Here is an 18,895-nt window from a genome sequence, read left to right on the forward strand (position 1 = left end):
TCTCATTTCCACCCAACTGGTGGGACGCATCGAGCAACGAGTGGCAAATTATTCCAAAACCGCAGCGGAATGTAATATCGGCCGTGTGACATGTACGTGTGGGCCGAGGAATTATGGAACAGGTGTACCCCATAACACCACTTCCCCCCTAGGGAGTTGTCTCCTTTTGCGCGTATTCCCGCATGTTTTACGCACCCCAAAAACATACGCACGGGACGGTTTAGCGCGGCGAAGAGTGATTCAGAATCGCTGCAAACCACCCCGCCCGGGGGCCGCCTGGAAAGGGAGGGGAGAGAGATAAGAATTGAAACCACGATTAGTCACTTGTTCGACACGGCATTCGCTTGTTCCGACAACGCTTCTTCACTCTTCCAACGGTGGTGTGTGTGTTGGTCCCTTCCTAATCGTTATCACACAAGTGCCGTCATTCCATGTTTTCGATACGATAGCACGAGGGACGAGGGTCTTTCGTTAATCTTGCACCTCCCGCTGTATTGGACATTTCCTCTTCTGGCGGTTAAATCCACAACAAAATCTACCCGCAAAAGGGGGACATGTCGCTGTGTGCGTCTCTCGTTGGTGCCGGAAATATGTGGCTACCGATCGATCGGGCGGATTGTGGATTGCGGCCAATGATTAGCTTGGTGTGGTTCGGGTGGAACTGGGGGATCTCATTATCACGTTGCTGGCTGCCTGCCACAAATTGTCAAAACCGCACCGCAATCGATTGACAAGAGGAGGGTGGAGGAGAGGGGAGGGGGACCATTTCCAAATCAAAATGTCCGCGGTTTGTCTCGTTTTTGCTGTCAAAGTCTGCTTCGGATGGCGTGACAACAGTCAATTCGAATGCATGGAATGAACGTCTAGAAGGGACGATTACAGCAATTCGCATTCTTTCCGGTATCTCTCTAATCGAATCGTTCTGTGAATCATCGTTGCTTCTATGAAAGCTTTTCTTCGTTTCTTCAGTTTTCGATCTTTAAAGCTCTCTGAACCAAGCATTGTTGTAGCATTTAAAGCTACAAGTACGGTCGCAATCCTTCTTCTTTGAGTCAGTAATTTAAGCATTCACTCGGACGCTCGTCACACGGTGTTTCCTAATGATGCAAAATAGTGCTTCGCTAAAGCGCCGCTTCTCCTCCCCCCCCCCCGCCTTTTGGCATAAAAATGCACACTTTACAGCTCATTAAAAAAGCGGCAAAGCCGCCCCCCAAACCGGGAAGCGAGAGAGAGAGAGAGAGAGTGAGGATCGTTGTCTTACCTGGTGGATCGGTAAAGTGGTGCTATAAAACTGGAGAAAAAGATGAAGAAGAAAAAGCGTTAGATGAGCTCGTATGCACATGGTTTTAGTAATTGCGTAACGCCATCATCACCACCATCATCACCAACAACAACGTGGTCGATCATCAAAGGGGGGGGGTCCCTCTTTAGAAAGACATTTTGCAACATTTTTGGGTGAAACCGGCTCTCTTGGTCTCTGCTATGCCATAATGCCTCTTCACGACTCGTTATCATCGCCTGTCAACGTTCGATTTGGTGGTGTGGAGGGGAGGGGGAACTATCAAACCCTTCTCCCTAAGGTCGCAAAAGTGTAGGTAAACCGAGCGGGAGATTATACGGTTCGCTTCCGGATGGACGGACGGACGGGGCGAACGTTGCGGACCGGGACCGGGACAATTGATTTATTGACCTTCGATTAGAGACAACCGCAATCAATTAAGCTGATGACCACGCGACGAGACCGATGACAACGTTGATTCGAGGTTCTCGTGCCAAGTTCCGCCAGCGTGAAGACGACTGGCCCAATATGACTGGGTTGGATGGTGTCTCCCCCTGGGTGTGGGATGTTCTTAAAGCAAAGACCCTATCAAAAAGCCACCGTTTTATCGCCACCAACCACGCGCTTATCACGCAAAGTGATTCGAATGTTTGTATATCTGCCCGATGTTTTCTTTCCTAACCACACGCACACACGCACACACACGCACCCGTGACACACCCTACGAAAATGCCGATAAATGTGCCGGGTTGTGATGTGTCCGTCCTGCGGAGTGTGTGCGCTGGATCTCTCGCTGATCCTTTTCCCACGCGTTGGTGGCGTTGGCGTGTTTTTTGGAGTTTGTTCTAGCTCTTCTAAGGATATTTTTGGCAATCCTCCTGTGTCGATTGGAGGTGATGGCGTGTCGAAAATTGTTTGCGAAAGGAAATTAAACACTCCCGGTAGCATCAGCGGTAAGCTCGAAACGGGGGAGGAAGCCTTTTTTGTGGGCCTTCCTTCAAGCCGATGATGATGATGATGATGATGATGGTTCACGCGTGTAGGTGTGTTGTTGGCACGTGGGTACGCGACACCTCTTATCGTTTCGATCGGGTTTGGGTAATGTGTTGATTTGCCATCTGCTTATCCCCCCCTCCCCACCTCTTTGACGAAGCCGTTTAACGATTTGTGTGTGTGCTACTTGGTGGTTGGTGGTTATTTTGAGACTTCCAACGCAGGAAATGTTGTTCGAAAGGATTTTTCTATTAAATCAAATGTCAATTTCCAAAACTGTGCTCAATTTTAATTACCTGATTGTGTTTTATTTTAGGCATTCCCACGAAGAAGATAGTCGATCGTGATATTACCCAAGCATTTGGAAGAAATTTAAATAAAAAACGAATTACAACAAACACTCCTCCCAGAGGAAAGGGTCTTTGGCAATTGAATCTCTTTGTCGCCTGCAGCAACCCCTTACAAAGCATGAATTATTTAGACGCATTTTGGCTCGCAACAAGACTCAACAGAGGGGATGAACGATCTGGAGACAAAGTAAATTACTATCATTTCCTCAACATATTTGGCAATCGGTCGGTCGAGAGTGGTTGTTGCACATAAAACAACACCTTTAACCCCGTGGCCATGTTTCCTCTCGGGTGCAAGTGTAACACAACTGCCGTAGCAGCCACAGCCAGAGTTGTTGCCAACAGCAACAGTAGCATTAAGAGTTCACACGTTCCCATTTCCGACCGTATGGTGTGGTGTGTGTGGCACAACCAAGCTAAATAGTCAGTAAGTAAGGCACCGGACTGACACCACCGAACAAGAAGCCGCCATTCCTCCTTTCCTTTTGCCTTCGTCGTTGTGCTGTGTTTTGGTGCTCGGAATAAAATGGAACTAAAGCTCTCTCAAAGCTCGCTTTCCAGCAGCGCCGTCCCAGTGTTTTACCACGGCACGGAGGGATCCAAAAATTGCCATTAGGGTGTACTGAAGAAACTGCCATGGCGCACCAACCTGCCCTCCGCAGTTTCTACGCGTTCCACAAGGCCCGCAAGCCCCACAAGAGTTAGACGCACTATGGCTTTTGTTGCAATAAAATGCGACGCACACACAAACACATAGTGGCAGTTCCAACTGTCGACACCTCGCGGCTCCCTTACGGGCGCTGGGCAGCTTGTGTCGAAAAGAAAAGGCACCCCAAAAAGCCCTCGAGCAGCACCGGACAGTCGCAACATTAGCCCGTTGTTTTACCGTCTTTTTTACTGTTACTGTTCTTGTTTCTTCTCTCTCTTGCTCTTTCTCTCTCTCTATCGCTCTGCTACATTTTGGATGGTCATTTACGATCTTTAGGGGGAATAGGGGAGGAGCACACGAATGAAGAAAAACAATAAAATCTTTCGGTTTATTATGTAACGACTTGTGGTGGGTTTTTTTCTTCTCTTTTTTCTGTTTTCTCGCGTTGCAGTGCTTTCTCGAGGCCAGGGAAATAGCGCCGAGAAGCGTCTCTCCCTAAAGCTTTGACAGTTCGGTTGGGGAAAAGCCTGTCCCGTCCGTCCGATTTGGGTTGAATTGGTGGTGATGATGGTGGCAGATTCTTTCGTGGGGCATGATATGCCACCCGGTTCACACCCTTCAGGCTGTCAGCATACTTCCTTTATGCTTTCTCTCATCGACATTTTGATGCATTGTTTGAGTTGATTGGGAGATTTATCAGAAAAATAGCTTGCGGAACGATAAAGGACACCCAACACAACCCCCCCAGCCTGCCTGCCTGCCCTTCCCTGCAATGATTTGCATTCCATGGCCATGAAATTTGCACGCCATAATGAGGACAAATGCGCCGTCGTGGTGCCGGTCGTCGGTCGTCTCGCTGCTTTCCATCAGTGCTTCGGCTATTTATTTTGCCATTATTTGTGTTTATCTTGGCCAAATCTTTATTTGCTCTGGAGCGCGGGCCGATCGATTCCAAGGACGACGATTTGTGTAGTGCGAATTTATTCTGTAGAGAGAAAAGGAGAGAGAGAGAGAGAGAGAAAGAACGCCTAAACGAAAAGAAGGATTATGGTTTCGTTTTTCGATGAGCTTAGGATACAGGAAAACAATTTATCTTATTTATGGGACTGTGGGTGTGTGGATTTAGTTAGCAGGTGGTGGTGGTGCTGGGGCTTCAAAACGGCTCCAGAGTGTATTCTTCACAGCCGGTGGTTTGACGGTGATATTGCAAGAAACAATCACTACGTGAATCGATTGGTCGTGGTGGTGGACCCTTCAAGGTCCGCCTCCCATCCTAACCCGCAACCCAAGATGAAGGTTCAAATTACCGTGTACTTATCATTCATGATATATATTATCAGCCTGCACACACACACACACACACGCACAGTATTCTCCTTCCTCCTTTCCGAAAGAAGAAGCTAGGTGCTGCTGTATCAGAATGCGTGAAATGATGGCGCAAAAGGGCAATTTGGGTCACAGCCAAGCCAGGGAAGATGGTGGTGTGCGCATAGTTCGCATTCCATCATCAATTAGCCGGGTGGTCGGGTGGGTAGTAGAAGAGGAGGGGGGGGGTACCAATGCTGCAATTTGAAAAAGTGGCATCTTCTCCAGACACCCTTTACCCCCGGGGGGTGCACGCGAATCTACGTGATCGCGGGTTCTCGGCTTCCTCTTCCCTAGCTACTGGTGCGCTAGGGCTAGGTGCTACTGCTCATCTCAATCATCTTCTAATTATCCTTCAATTAGCTGCACGACTCGCTGAACTCTCTCGGCCAGCGCTCGGGAAATGGAAGCCAGCGCCAGGGTAACAGGAAAAGCCTTGATTTTCTGTCGAACGGTCGTCGTCGGTCGGTCGGTCGTCGTGGGACAGTAATTTCGCCACAAACCGGTTCGGTCATCCGTGACAACAGATCGAGGAGGGAGGGAGCAAAGGGGTCTGCTCTATGAATGTGCTTTGGTTCGAAGTTTGCATTCTTTTGCTGTGCTGCTGCCACCTCGATTAGCTGCTCTCGAACAGCTTTTATCAATTAAATTAACCACCTCTTCCTACTGGCTCTGTTGATTCCTCTTGGCATCTTGGACGATCAATGGGATTGATTCCGTTTTGTTGGGTAATTTCCCAGTCAGAAGAACCCGACAGCTTGTGGAATCTATTACCAGCCAGTGCAGCCAGGTCACCAACAATGTTTGGGATTTTCCACAACATTCCACAGTTCCTGTTGCAAAATCACGGATCTTGTCACAATTTCACTAAACCGATCCGATAAGCCTGTAGCCTGAAACCCCTTCCCAATCGATCAGACGATCGCACCTTACGCAACCGTCTCGATTGAATATTTATGCTCATTTTATTCAACTCAACCAAACCAACACAGCACACATCCATCCATCCATCCATTAGGATGAAGCTGACGGCTCTTTGATGTTTTTTGCCAAACACATTTCGCTAGCGTACGTGCCTGCGCCAGTGTGTCCGTGTGTGGGCAGTAGATAATGTGACATCAGGCTGAAATAGAGGAAGGGAATCGAAAAAATAAATAATTTAAAACAGAAAACGAAAGCGAATTTCATTGGAAGTGTTGTAAGTGACCGGAAGCATCCTTCCACCGCGCGCGCGCACGCATGGCTTTTGATCCAACTCCGCTGATTCTTATCATAACACAATGTCGTCACATTCCTTCCCTCGCAATGTTGTGTCCCATTCACCTGTGACTAATCGTACGCAAACGGCGCTTAATGAAAAGCATCGGCCCGCTTCGCCGTCGAAACAGTCATTGATCGGTTTCTTGATCGCTCGCGCTCCTATGATCGATACGTAAACCGGATACACAATCCCTTCAATAACTCACACACACACATACACACTTGTGCACCTTCCACCTTGCAGTGTGTGCAATGGAGGAAGTGCATGTTTCGCATGTATATTTGCATAAAGTGCACGCGTCTTGGGATCTGGCTTGGCTTGTGCTGTTGACTTGACCGATCGACCAAGCGTGTGCTGCTGCAACCTCCAAAGGGACGCGGGCGTGCGCGTCCGAAACCAGAGCATGGCAATTATTCTGGTGCAGCACCCCACCCCCTGTGTGTCAGGGGGCTCTGTTGTGTACCGACGACCACAAGCGAGCCCAAGATTAACGACACAACACCACAGCCAACAGCCACAATGCATTGCGTACGACGCGCCGTTTTGTGGGAAATGTAATCAAGTCGGTGCGTTTTAATGATTTATGTCGTTCGTTGCTTGTGGCAAGATGGAAGAATCGACGATTCTCGTTGGCTGGCTGGCTGGCTGGCTGGCTGGTTTTTCATCACGACGCACCAAACGGTGCGTGGGCTTCACATGCCTTCTGGGAAGTCATTCCACCCATGATCGTTACAAAGTGTATAGCAGTGTGTGTGTGATCGCTTATGCTTCACGATGTTCGAAATTGACGTATGTATGTAAATACGCTCCGTTGAGTTGCTGGATTCTTTGTACGGCTGTGGTGTGTGATTTGAATTTCACGGGCGCTTGCCAAGATAAACTTGCCCCGGTCGGTCAGTCTCGGTAAAGGAGCGTGTTCATACAGTGCTGGAGCTTATTTAAATTGATTTTAATTACGTCTCTAGACGGATGGAAGTGGCTGTTTTTGCAAATTACAAGGGAATTGCTCTCTGCAGGCCACTTACTGTTGAATACACATGCTATAAAGGGTCATTTAAACCCAAATAAAATACAACAAAACGTACCTTTAAGGTATGAAAGAGCTATAATTAAATTACGTTCCATGTAATATACTCCTCGTCCTGTGCACATAAAAGGATACATTGTTAATTTAACAAAAATCAATATCCTTTCCACGCTTTCCACGTTCTCCACTGCGTATATACAATGGCGTATGGGTTTGTTGGAGCGGGAAGGGGAGAGGGTTTTATCACACTACAGATTGCTTGTTTTGAAAGTAATCAGTGTGCAGCCTGATGCGCTGTGTGTGTTTATATGCTGTTGCCTTAGGACAATCGATTAACTCTTTACCCCTCTGGGCAGCATGATGGTGATGATGATGATGATGAAACGAAGGGACAGTGTGTAATGCATCGAATCCTGGTCTGTGGTCTACATCGGAGGACTGGAGGAGAAAGAGATCGTCCGGATGTGACACAGACACACACACACACACAGAGGTATGTCGATGTCGTCAAACGGGGATAGTTCCACCTTCCTTGTTTGCAGCACCCCGCGATGAGCAATCTCGTTAAACGTTAAACGATTAAAAAGTCGTCTTCCGCAGCACGGCGTGTGTGTGTGTGTGTGTCCGATGCTTTGTGGCCGCCGCGGGTGAAAGTGTTTTTTTGTTGTCACTGCTTCCCAGTAACACTGTGGCTAACTCTGTGCGGACCTGATGGTGGAATCGTTTTGCCAATCACGTACACCAACAGCAACCGTCTCTGGATCGTCGGCGGTTTGTGTCCGTGTCCGCACGCGCAAAAAGGGACACACACACCGGACGGCCGGATGGCGGTGACGACTTCCTCGTGTGGTTGCTGGCATCTCTCCACGTCGGTGGTTATGACCGTGGCGGTGTTGTGCCTGTTGATGGGTGATAACGATTTGCCATCAGGCTTTTGTGCGTTGCGCGGTGTGTGTGTGTCCCACGGATCCTCGGGCTCGACGGGGCCGGATGACGGAATCGATCCGAGTTCATTAATTAAATTCCAATGCGAAACCATCGGGCGCATCCCGTGCTCTGGAAGACCGAAGAGAGACGGAGAGAGAGATAGAGAGCAGGTCCTGTAGGAGAAGGATGCACTAAGAGGAAAGGGAGTGGAATTTTAGAGCCTTTTCGACGCGCTCTCCCGGCGCCCGGTGGCTGTCGATAAATGGATTCGTTCCGGTTTGTGGTGGACAAAATTGAATCTGTTCGCGGGCGCGCTCGAGTTGTGTCGTGCGAAAAGGTCAAACAGCTTTCGCTGGCCGGCACCAACAAACCAGGACCAGGAATTACTGGGTGAAGTTCACTCGAGAAATCCATTTGTACCTTCAGCGAAACATGACGAAATCGGCAAATGTGTTTACCCCGCACTAAGCAACAACTTCTGGAAGGGATGATTTCAATTTCTGAGTCGTGTTCCGCAAACCCACAAAAAAAACGTGGAAAAATGAATATTTACTCTTTTTTTTGCTAACGATTGCTAACGTCAACAGCTTAACTCATCGCTTGCATTAGATTATGGTGATTCGCGCCACTCCTTCTCGGTGAGGGCTGTCTGTGAGGTCTGGGCGAATTTCGGACAACTTCCAATAATTCGGCTTATCAGCTGGACGCGCATGTAATTCGGCTGATAGTGTATGTGTGCCCATTCTTATCGGTCGTCGGCATGTTGTGCTTCATGTGCCTCCGCTACAGTTCATGGCTGTTTCGAATCGAATCGGGCTTTTGTGCTAAAGAAACTTTAGCGAATTACATCTCCCTCCCGGTCGTGCGGAATTTGTGTTCCCGTTATAGGCCGCGCTTGGGCGTATTTTGGCAAATTAGAGCTTCGCTTGACGGACGGACGGTCCACCGAAAAACCCTCATCAGTGGTCGTTTTTCATTCCCCTCTCTTTACGTGTTGTTGATCCATCCCTTCCGGCAGAGCTCTCCACCGAGGGGGGGGGGGGAGAAACAAGCTGCAAAATAAAGTCAAATAAATCTGATGTGGCAGCATGACCAATGGATTGTTTACGCCTTTCCCCGGGCCAATTAACGCCAGCAATGATGATGGCGTTTTTTTTTTTTCTTTTTGCCTCTACCTCCAACAACAAGCACCAGAGAAATGAGGAAAGGAACTGGGAAAAGGTGCCTTAGTGTGTGTGTGTGTGCCTGTGTCTGCGCCGATTACGTTAACCGTTTTGCCGCCTTTCATTTTTCCCGTTTTCCTTCCGCTCCTTCTTGCTCCCTCGACGTCCGCTGATCGTCCAAGTACTTTGGCAAATTATTCACGCAAAAAGGTGTCGATGGAAATTATTGGAAAATTCGGAACCAAAACCGTACCGAGGGCGAAGAGCGAAAGATGACGTAATGGGCAAAGAATTGTCCCAAAACTTCCGTTCGTTCGTAATGGCGAACGCCGAAGAGCGTTGGGATGATGGAACCTAATACGAGCAATTGAAGGTATTTTGGGTCATATTAAGGTTCAAATTGAGCTTATTTTGGGAGATGATTATGAAAACTAATTGTGTGCTTACATCATTTTCTCCAGGAGCTCAAACTTCTAAAGTAAGCTTGAACTTTATTGCATTACAAATATTGTCTTTTGCGGTAAATCAGTACGAAAGTACGAAACCCAAGCATTTACACCCAATCAATACCATCGACTAAAGGCAACATTGACGCAGTACAAAGTCTATACATTCGCCGCAAGACAAGTTCCTTTCCCGGTGTCTAATTTTCCGCTCCAAAGTAACGTCAAACTTGTCTGCAAAACCTCCTACAATCCCCTCTACTCCTCGAACACAGTACAATTAAGTCATAAAGTTAGCAAAGGCTGCAATTCATCGTGGCAAATGATGAACGTCTATGGGGACGGGGACTGCACATACGGTCGGGCAAGAGCGATAAGACACACAGCTTACAGTAACACTGATAGGGATGGTGCAGCAGGTGTGCAAGGCGTTGATTGATGCAGTTGCAGTTGGGCGGTGTAAATGCATCTTCTCTTAACGGTGGCGCTAAGCTAAAGCATCGCATGCCTGGGAGAGAGTAAGCGTGAAGCGCTACAGAGAAAACGAAACGGCGATTACAGCACAGGAACTCTGGCAACAAACCCCGCAGTTTCAGCCATCAAAGCCATGGGAAAATGATGAAGCAGCAGCAGATCCAGCAAACCGCCTGGGACCCCTGCTGCATGGTTGTGTGTGATCGCCTTATCAGCCCCAACCCACCAAACATTCCCACTCGCACATGGCACAACACCCCTCCGCCGGTTGCACGCCGGTCACGTCTCACACATCTTTCAAAACATAAATACCGCAAAAGTCATCATCAAACAGGCATGTGCGCGAAGTTATTCAATCTTTCGGAACGCGCAAAACGCGCACGATAAAGCGTGTGTGCAAACTGAATGAGAAGTGCGTGTGTGAAAACCGTAACAGCGCGCCAAGCAGAAGGAGGAGTAGGAACACAACCTGTGCTGCCGGAAGACAGGAGGAGGATCGGTGTGAAACTGAAGCGAAAGAGCCTGTGGGCTCTTGCGGAAAACCCGAACCAAACAGATCAATCACGACGACACAGAGCAAGGCAAGCGTCTCTTGGGAGTGTCTTCCGCAATGAAGGCTTTACACACTGGCTGAAAGGATGAAATATGATGGCAACATAAAGAGCAAAATACACATACACGCGCGTGTGTGTGATGTACGTCGAGCCGCTTCCCATTAATTCCTCATCCACGGGACGGAAAATCTCGCCACACACTCTCGCCACGTAATTGTGATCGCCTTCCGCCACGGAACAGGTTGCCTGGGTGGAAAAGCGGACGCGCAGCAACCGGGTTCCCAGCACGAGGCGTGTTATCAATGATGAGGAAGCAAGTAGATCGTTTATTGGAAAAAAGGGGCTGGTTGGGGGGGGATGCACACGATTAGCCCAGTTCTCGTGGAAAAATCTGGTTTCATTCACACCGCGCTACTAGATATCTAATTAAAAACTACTTTCTTCGATGGACGACGGTTTTATTATACGAGCACATCGCGCGAGATTGATCTTGTTCTGCTGGTCCGGCTTTAACTTAACGCACGATCGGGTCTTCCAACGCAGCCAGAAGTGTGTCAACCTCCTCGTAAACGGTGCCCTTTTTCCCTAGCCCCGTGACAGTTTGTTGCTCTAATTATCCAGAATTTTAAGCTGGAAAGGCTGCCCCAAAATGTGGCCTATAAGCCTGTAGTTCTTCGCCACAATTAACAGTATCTACAGCGCTCGAACACGAGCGCTCTGTTAAGAGGCCAGAGCGGCATGTTCAACGGAGCTTTATGTTTTCATGTTCTTTTTCGGGAGTGTCTTTCGCTTTGCTGTTGTGCTCTTGAGTGTCGAAATCATATCGCTGAAAATTATTCGCATTTCCTTTTCATTCTTCAATCTCAAAGTTTACTCATCTTTTCCCGCTTCTTTTCTTATCTCGTTGCAGGTTCGTAATCAACATGCCAGAGTAATAGACGATTTGGGAAGGAAAATAATGAACACCAAACCAGCTGCGATAACGGTGAACGCGATGGGCTGCAGTTACGTCTTGATCTTTCTCTCACTGTCTCTCCATCTCTCTCTATCTCTTGCTGATATTGGATAACACACCTTAAACGCGCAAACGAGCGAAAAATGAATTTCTCATTCGGAGGTATAACAGCTTGAACATTAAGACACGATCTGGAAGCCACGATTGCCGGAAATGTGTTGCCGCCGTTCTTTGCGCTGGTGGGAAGGTGCAGCGCAGGCATCCATGAGCTTTATGTGCCCGGTCCGATGCCGGAACAAATGCATTCCCTGGCAGCAGCACCATTTCCATCGATTACGAACATTCCTTCTGAGCGCTAATTGGCGCGCTGCTGCTGCTGCTGTGTCGATCGATCGATCTTGGCTTGAGAGGAATCAAAAACGGATGACGATTTCTTACCGGCAACGAATGCCGCCCGCCAGTCATTTGCATTCCCGGTATCGGAAATATGTGTGTGTATGTGTCTTTTTAGGTCTCGTTTTAGCGCGTTCCGGTGACGAACATTCCATTCAAAATTCCAATGCCGCCCGGTTTTCCACAACTTGTGGAGGGGGGGTGGGCTGGCTAGCCGACCGGCCGGGAAAATTCAACCATTTGCTGCTGGAAGGAAGCTGGAAATTTCGCGAATGTGTGAAATGAGAAGGAGGAAAGAGGGCAGCGGGCGGGTCCATTCTTTCGCGCTATTGTTCTTCGATCAGCCTCGCTGATCTTGATGGGATGGGATGGAATGGGGGAGTTGGTTTGAAGAAATTGATCACCTTCCGGTCCTCCTGCCGTCCTCGCTCGTTTTGGGATGGGAAATACACACACACAGACCTGCGTCAAACGAGTCATAGCGAGATAGATAGGGAAGAAAAGAAGGGAAAGAGAAAACGAGAGAGAAAGGGAGGCATGGAATTGAATTAGAGACAAACGAAGGTGCGGTTTTACCGGAAGAAAATTTATACGATTGACTTACAAGATCTTACAAAGCTTTAAAATGGGAGAATATCGACGAGGAGATGGCGTGTGTATGTGTTCTCGCCATTCCATTTTACAGTGGAAAAACACAAACCAAAGCTCGCTGGTTTAACCCCAAATATAGCAATAGCTGGGTTTTTGGAGTATTTAATCGCGAACCTCAAATCCGGGGAAGAACCCAGCTGCTGAAGTGTGTGGAGCGCGGGAAATATATTTTGAACTTTTCCCCTGCCTTCAGCGCGCTTGCGAACGACGAAACCTGCTGAATATTTCATCCCCAAAGTGGTACCTTTCCAAGCGTAGGGCAAATGATTTTTCGCACTGAAGTAAGAAGCTGGCTTGAGGCACACACAATCACAGTCGAAATCTTAAGCACGTGTATCGCGGCGCTGTGTTTTCCGACGCAAACATCTCTCGAATGAATCAGCGCCGCTCTGCTGATGTAATGGAATGACGTGCTCTACACTCGAAAGGGGATGATGATAACACTATCGCTCAAACTGTACGGGAGCGGCTTGAATAATGGCTTGGTTTTAAGAAATCCTTCATACTGTGCAGTGCTTTGAAGCTATTTTTTACGCACACACTTTAGTGTATCAAAGATTCGTGTTGTGTCCTTTCTGGAACTGTTTTCTGGAACGATTCGAACGATTATGAAGGTTTTTTTGTGTCTATCATTTTTCTTTGCATTTTTTGCTTGCACTTTTCGAATTTAATCGCTTCTAGTCATGCTTTCGCAACGATCGAGAAGCGTTTATTGCCCTTTTCAAAGCCGCAAGGGACAGGGGGAAGGAGAGCACCACATGCAGAGAGATAGGCGGGCAGGGTAGCAGCGACGAACCTTATCAGCATGACCTCGATTGAAGATTAATTTTGTTTGCATTTTCCATGTTTCTTGTGCCCTCTAGTGGTTGTTCGTTTTTGCATATTGCTCATTGTTTGTTGATTAGCACCCTCACTCTTTCTCTCTCTCTCTCTCTCTCTCTGTGGTGCCCCTTAGATCTCCGGAGCCGTCCCGCACCACCGTCTATTGGCGATAGTAAATTAAAGCTGAGCCTTGTTTACCATACGCGTACAAATAGAGTGTCTCATTTTGTCCGGATCCGTTTCCCTTGCGTTTCCTTTTTCCCCCTGTCCCCTTTAGTCGGTTCGAATCTCTTTCGCAATCAGTGCGTGACGCGGGGGTACGTGCGTTGTTCTCCAGTCGCTTTTGTCACAAGTCACACACACACGCCAGCCATACTTTACATGATGAAATGCAGCAAAATGCACCTTCCTGTCCTTTTCTTGCGATTAGTGTTTCCCCTTTGCTCCACTTACTTTCAGTGTTCAGCCCTTCGCAATCGGCCGGGCCCGTCTTATTACCGTCTAGTTAAGCCGGTTAAGTCTACAGCGAGTCTAGGGAAGCAACTATGCAACAGCAGCACACAGGAGGGGGTTTGGGGCTTTCTCACATCACACGTCGTAAGGTGGGGGCACTGTGTGGGGCTTCCATCGCGCGAAGGTAAAGCATATGGAGGCAAACAAAAACAAAAACACAAAAAAGACGGAACTGAACTCTGACTGCATATTCGCGCTCAGGAAGAGAAATAGTAACCAATCACATCGGACACATAAGACGCCGTGGAGTGAAAGAAATAGCATGTCACGAACGGGCTAAGAAGGAAGAAATATGCTGCGTGTACGCGAACGGCAGAAACATAAGAAAGCATAATCGTATAGCGCCACAGGTCGAAACCGAAAGCCCCAGCCCGGCACACACAGTCGCTGAAGGGAAGGGAGAAGAAACCACCGCCGTCTCTCCTCGTTCGCTCTGGGCTGCCGTAGAGCATCGTCGAACGCGCCTCTACGTCATATGCGCAGCTCACGCCAGAAAAGCTCTCTTCGGGTGGTTCTCTCCGGTGTTGTTGTTGCTGCTGCTGGTCGGTCGGTTGCTGGCGTTTCTCTCACTATCGCTCTTCACTGCTCGGGATCGGGGCCGCACATTTGAACGTCGCCGTCGGTTGCGTGCGGTGTGTGTTGTTGGATCGATCAGAGACCGACCGCGTGCACACAGCAAAAAACCGTCCCGTGTTGGGGCTTTTGTATCAATTGAACTTTCGTGGCGTTCGGAGCTCGGAGTTCTTCCGAGCCGATACCACGGTGTGTGCAGTACAACGTGTACCGTGGAGCGCGCGTGAGCTTGTCTCTGGAGTGAGTGTTGGCGGTGGGTTGGTGGGTTGTGTTGATGTGGAGAACGTCCGCGGCCGTCTATCATCCTCTGCGGCGCGCGTGTGTTTTACGTGTGCAATACGCGGTGCGTTACGGTGCATTTGTGCTGAGGGGAAGAGCATCGTACGAATTGTTTTGGTGTTTGGTGGATCTCGTTGTGTGAATTGTGAATCCATTTGTGAAAGCTACCGAGAGTCCGTTGCATGACTAAAATGCATGCTTTTTGTGGAGTGCCGCTGAGTCGTCACTCGTACGGTAGTTTTGTGTATTTCAGCAATTAATCGATCAGATAGTGCCAAAAGGTGTGCACCCCATAGCTTCGTGCAAAAATCGCCATCGGAAAGTGATTGTGAAGACACGGAAACGAATCAATTTGGACCGAAACACGTTCCAAATAATTATCGATGTTCGCGCGAACGCCACCACGACGACGACGACGACGACCGTGTCGAACAGAAGTCGCCACGAACAACCTTCACGATTGTGTGAAGATCATTATCGGCAATGCCCAGCTTGCGCCCGGGAGCAATAGTTTTTCGATTGTTGTTGTGCCACCCTGAATGAAGAAGAGGGATGAAGTATGGGAGGATCGAACGAGGGGAGTTTCTGCTTCTGCACTTGACTTTCGAGTTCATCGTACAAGAAACGACGACGCTGCATTTGCTGTTGTTGTTGTTGGGCCCATCCGAAACAGGCTCAATAAAACACTTGTCCGGGATGTGATGTGATGGGATGAGGGGGGGACGGTAATGGTTGGTGTGGTGGTGCACCAATTTATGAGCCACTGAAGGATATCTTCTGTTCGCGGAGAGGAGGGAACCCGGCGCCAAATAGTTGTTGGGTTGTTGTGGGCTCCTCCGGACGACTGGGCTGGGGAAACAATGCACTAAGGGCGGTCACTTATGACGACTAATGAGCCATTCTGCTGCTGTTCTGTCCGACCTTGGACGGAAGGATGGTAAATTTATTGGTTCCTGCATTCGATATGTATCTGGCGCTTGTTTGGTGTGTTTCTTCACCTGCTACGTCCCACTGCAATGCAAGACCCTGCTCCCCCGGAAGATGAGTGTGGTGATTGTTCTATTAAGCGCGGCAACTTCAATGTCACCACCACGCTATCAGTGTCTAGGAGTGTCTGACGTGTGAGGAGACACAGTTTAGACATTCCTGCTGTGGAAATTCTACTCCACTGGAACGTGGCGGCATTATTTCCATTGTAAGTGGCAATCGTGCTGCGATCGTTAATCTGACAAAACGGTGTAGCAAACAGGAAGCAGAACTGCTACTGTTCTTCTCTAGCTCCCCACCCCTTCAGCAACAATGTCTAGTGGGGGGGCGGGATCATTAAGCAAATTGAGTAGAATTAAAATAAATGAAGCAAATCGTAATGGGTATGAAACGGAAAATCGCACCACCATTAGACGTGTAGTAGTAGACCCGTGTCGTGTGTGAGTTTATGTGTGTTGAGTACACTCACACCCTCTTCAAGAGTGTCAATTAGTGAGCAAACATTTGGTTTTCGTAGCTCCATTTACGTGTCTTTTATCGTATGAGCTGGAGGAGCTGTTTCCGACATGATTCCCCAATTTTGTTTGTCGGAATTTTATCATCCAGTGGGGACGAGATTCAATAGAAAAAGTGAGCTGTTTAGGTAAATTTGCTCATGCCACAAAAGTGAACAGTAACTGCTCAACAATAGAACATTTTAGAGCCAACTTTGCTTCCTAATCGTGTCCACACGCTCCCGGACACGCTACCCTTACTTCCTTTCCGAGTACAAGGGAAAGTGGAAAGCTTCCAAGAGGGGGGGTAAGCAAAGAGTGTTGACATCTCTATCTCCTTTCCATACGGACGGAGACGCGACGCACGTCACGGGCAATTGTGTGAAGATCAGTAAATAAATGCGTACGGCGCGGCGCGGGACCATCTGGCGCGGCCAGCAGACAACTGCTGATGTCGGCTAATGTTTGTTGTGTGTGCTATTTCTTTTCGCACGACACGACGTGAAGTGGGGGGAAGGGGGAATAATACGGGATCGCGAAGGAGAAGAGAGCAATGATGAAGTGCTCACACGAACGTGCGTCAAGTCGTGTGCGCCGTATTCCTCCAACGAAAGGTCGGGATCGGTTTCGATCACTCTTTTTTTTTCGGCTGGCGCTTGTACTACGGCCCCAGTGGTCTGTTTGGCTTGGGTTATCCATCGACAGACATTTGTCTTGTCCGATTCCGCTGAAGAAGCATATTGGGTAAATATTGACTTAAAGCATTGCAAATAACGAAAAAAAAGTCGCTCAAAACCGAGCCGGGGGGACATAGATAGGGGGGCTGGGGATGAGAAATCGCACGCCCGTCTCTTTTACGGGGTTAGTCCAGAGTTTGGCAATATTTGTTTGCATAACATTAGCAGCACGATCTGTGTCCGCCGTCTGCTCAGTGGTCACGGCGCGCACGCTGGTCAAGAGGTGAAGATTTCAGAAACTTCCGGCTGCAAACATCGCGCTTAGTCAATTAGTAGCTATTTGTGGAAAGTTTTTCGCCAAGTGGATGCAGCAGCAGCGAAGAGTGTGTATGTGTGTTTTGTTCGATGGCTCGATCGCTTCGAATTCGTGCCGGTACTTTAAAATTTAAGTCGCTTGTTTTGTAGATTGTCTATTGGCAAGGGGAGGTTTGAGCCTTTTTGTGCCATCAAATCGATAATAATAGGAGAAGCGTTAGCTCTTCTTCTTGGGAATGGAATCGCTTACTTTTGCGGGATGAGATCGTGCGTGAAAATGTCGATGTCCGTAATTAATAACTCCCACTACACACTGGGGGGAAATCTCGTTCGATCGTGGTGCGTGCGTTCGTGGGAACAAGTGTGGGCAAGAAAAGTGAAGTGAACAACACCCTTAGCAACGTTCTCAGTGTGCGTTGCCATCTCTCAGACACGGTTTTTCGTCGTACACGCTTCAAGTGTTTTTGGCAGAGAAGGTCAAAGTAAACAGCAGACACTTGTTTGGTCCAAAGAGGTAGCGGTGAGGTGTATCTCTTGTAGATTCGGTTGTTTGTTTTGTCGAAGAAGGAATTCATTTCCGATTAAATAATAAGTACCTGCCGTGTGGCTGGCTGGTGATTTCTTATCAAACTAGAACGAACCCGAGAGCGCGACTGGGGGGAACATGTTTCTTGTTTTGTGTGTGGTGTTTGTCCCTGTTCAAAAGCATACAAGAGATGTCTATCGCCAACGCCCTGTAACACGGCGTGCGTGTGTGTGTGTTGTGTGGCGCAAGAGGAAGAAGAGGAAGCTATGGAAATGGCATCATATTTTGATTTCCCTTTCACTTGTGTTATCACTAGAAGCGGCGGAATAAATAGTGTGTAGTTAAGTGTAAACCAGAAATTCTTCCCCTCCAAACTGTGTGTGTTGGTGTGTGTGCCTGTGTGTTTGTGTGCAAAAAAAGTGAAAAATAAGGAATCGATCGAAATATCGTAGGTTGCTAGATTCGATGAAAAATCAACCCTCCCGTTGAAGCAGGGAAATCCGGGTCGGAGGGGGCATTTAGACGCCCCGAATTCTATTCCGAAAATTGATTTCGGTCCCTGAGGAATACGCCATCGCCTAACGATGAGCATCAACGAGCAGCAGCAGTCGCCGCAGCCGCAGCAACAGCAGCAGTCGCCGCCAACCGATTTCAGCTTCAAGTCGAACAAGCTGGTTATCCTGAAGGATTTGAAGGCAAAGCTGAAAGGCTATCTGTTTAGCGTATGTAATCCTCCAGCTACTTTACATCTTTACCTTTTTCTTCGATCATTGTTCGTGTGTTTGTGTGTTGTTTTTTTCTGTTGTTATGGTGTTACTCTATTGTCTTTGATTTGTTAAGTGCTTTCCAGTAAGAATGCCTACTATAAAAGGTGCCTTGTAAGTGGTTAATTATGTGCCTTAAATCTTGTCTTCTTGGGTCATGAACCACACGACGTCGCCTTCATAGCTTTACGAGAACGGAGAACGTTTTCGTGCCACTGATTTGCAAATGAGTGTTTATTAGTTGACCGACCGCACCCGACCCCTCTGTTTGGGGCCGCCCAAAATGGTCCGCTTTCAAGGGACGCATCGTTTCATAATCTGTTATTTACTGTCGTTCGCCCCCAAGCACTCCTTTACAGTTTAATTACCTTCCCATCCTTGAAGAACTTGTGGGATGGTATATTTGCGTTTCGTATTTATGATGGTCCCCCTCCCAATAATCTTAATAGTCCCCCCTTGTC

The 18,895-nt window shown here is 48.2% G+C and overlaps 1 protein-coding gene across 3 annotated transcripts in view; it reads left to right on the forward strand.

Moving 5' to 3' along the window:
- LOC120897508 (serine/threonine-protein kinase N) overlaps positions 1–18,895 on the forward strand; it is a 61,915-nt gene that overhangs the window by 3,086 nt on the left and 39,934 nt on the right. The window contains exons 1-2 of one of the 3 annotated variants that reach the window (XM_040302459.1): positions 14,438–14,632; positions 17,987–18,392. The exons of 1 other annotated variant lie outside the window; for it this stretch is intronic. In XM_040302459.1, coding sequence (XP_040158393.1) covers positions 18,255–18,392 — 138 coding nt within the window. In that variant the 5' untranslated portion in view covers positions 14,438–14,632; positions 17,987–18,254. Of the gene's footprint in view, positions 1–14,437; positions 14,633–17,986; positions 18,393–18,895 lie in introns of those variants that run through there. One more of the 3 variants, XM_040302463.1, reaches the window with a different exon arrangement.

This window comes from Anopheles arabiensis, chromosome 2 (assembly GCF_016920715.1).
Source record: "Anopheles arabiensis isolate DONGOLA chromosome 2, AaraD3, whole genome shotgun sequence".
In the NCBI taxonomy this organism is placed as follows: domain Eukaryota; kingdom Metazoa; phylum Arthropoda; class Insecta; order Diptera; family Culicidae; genus Anopheles; species Anopheles arabiensis.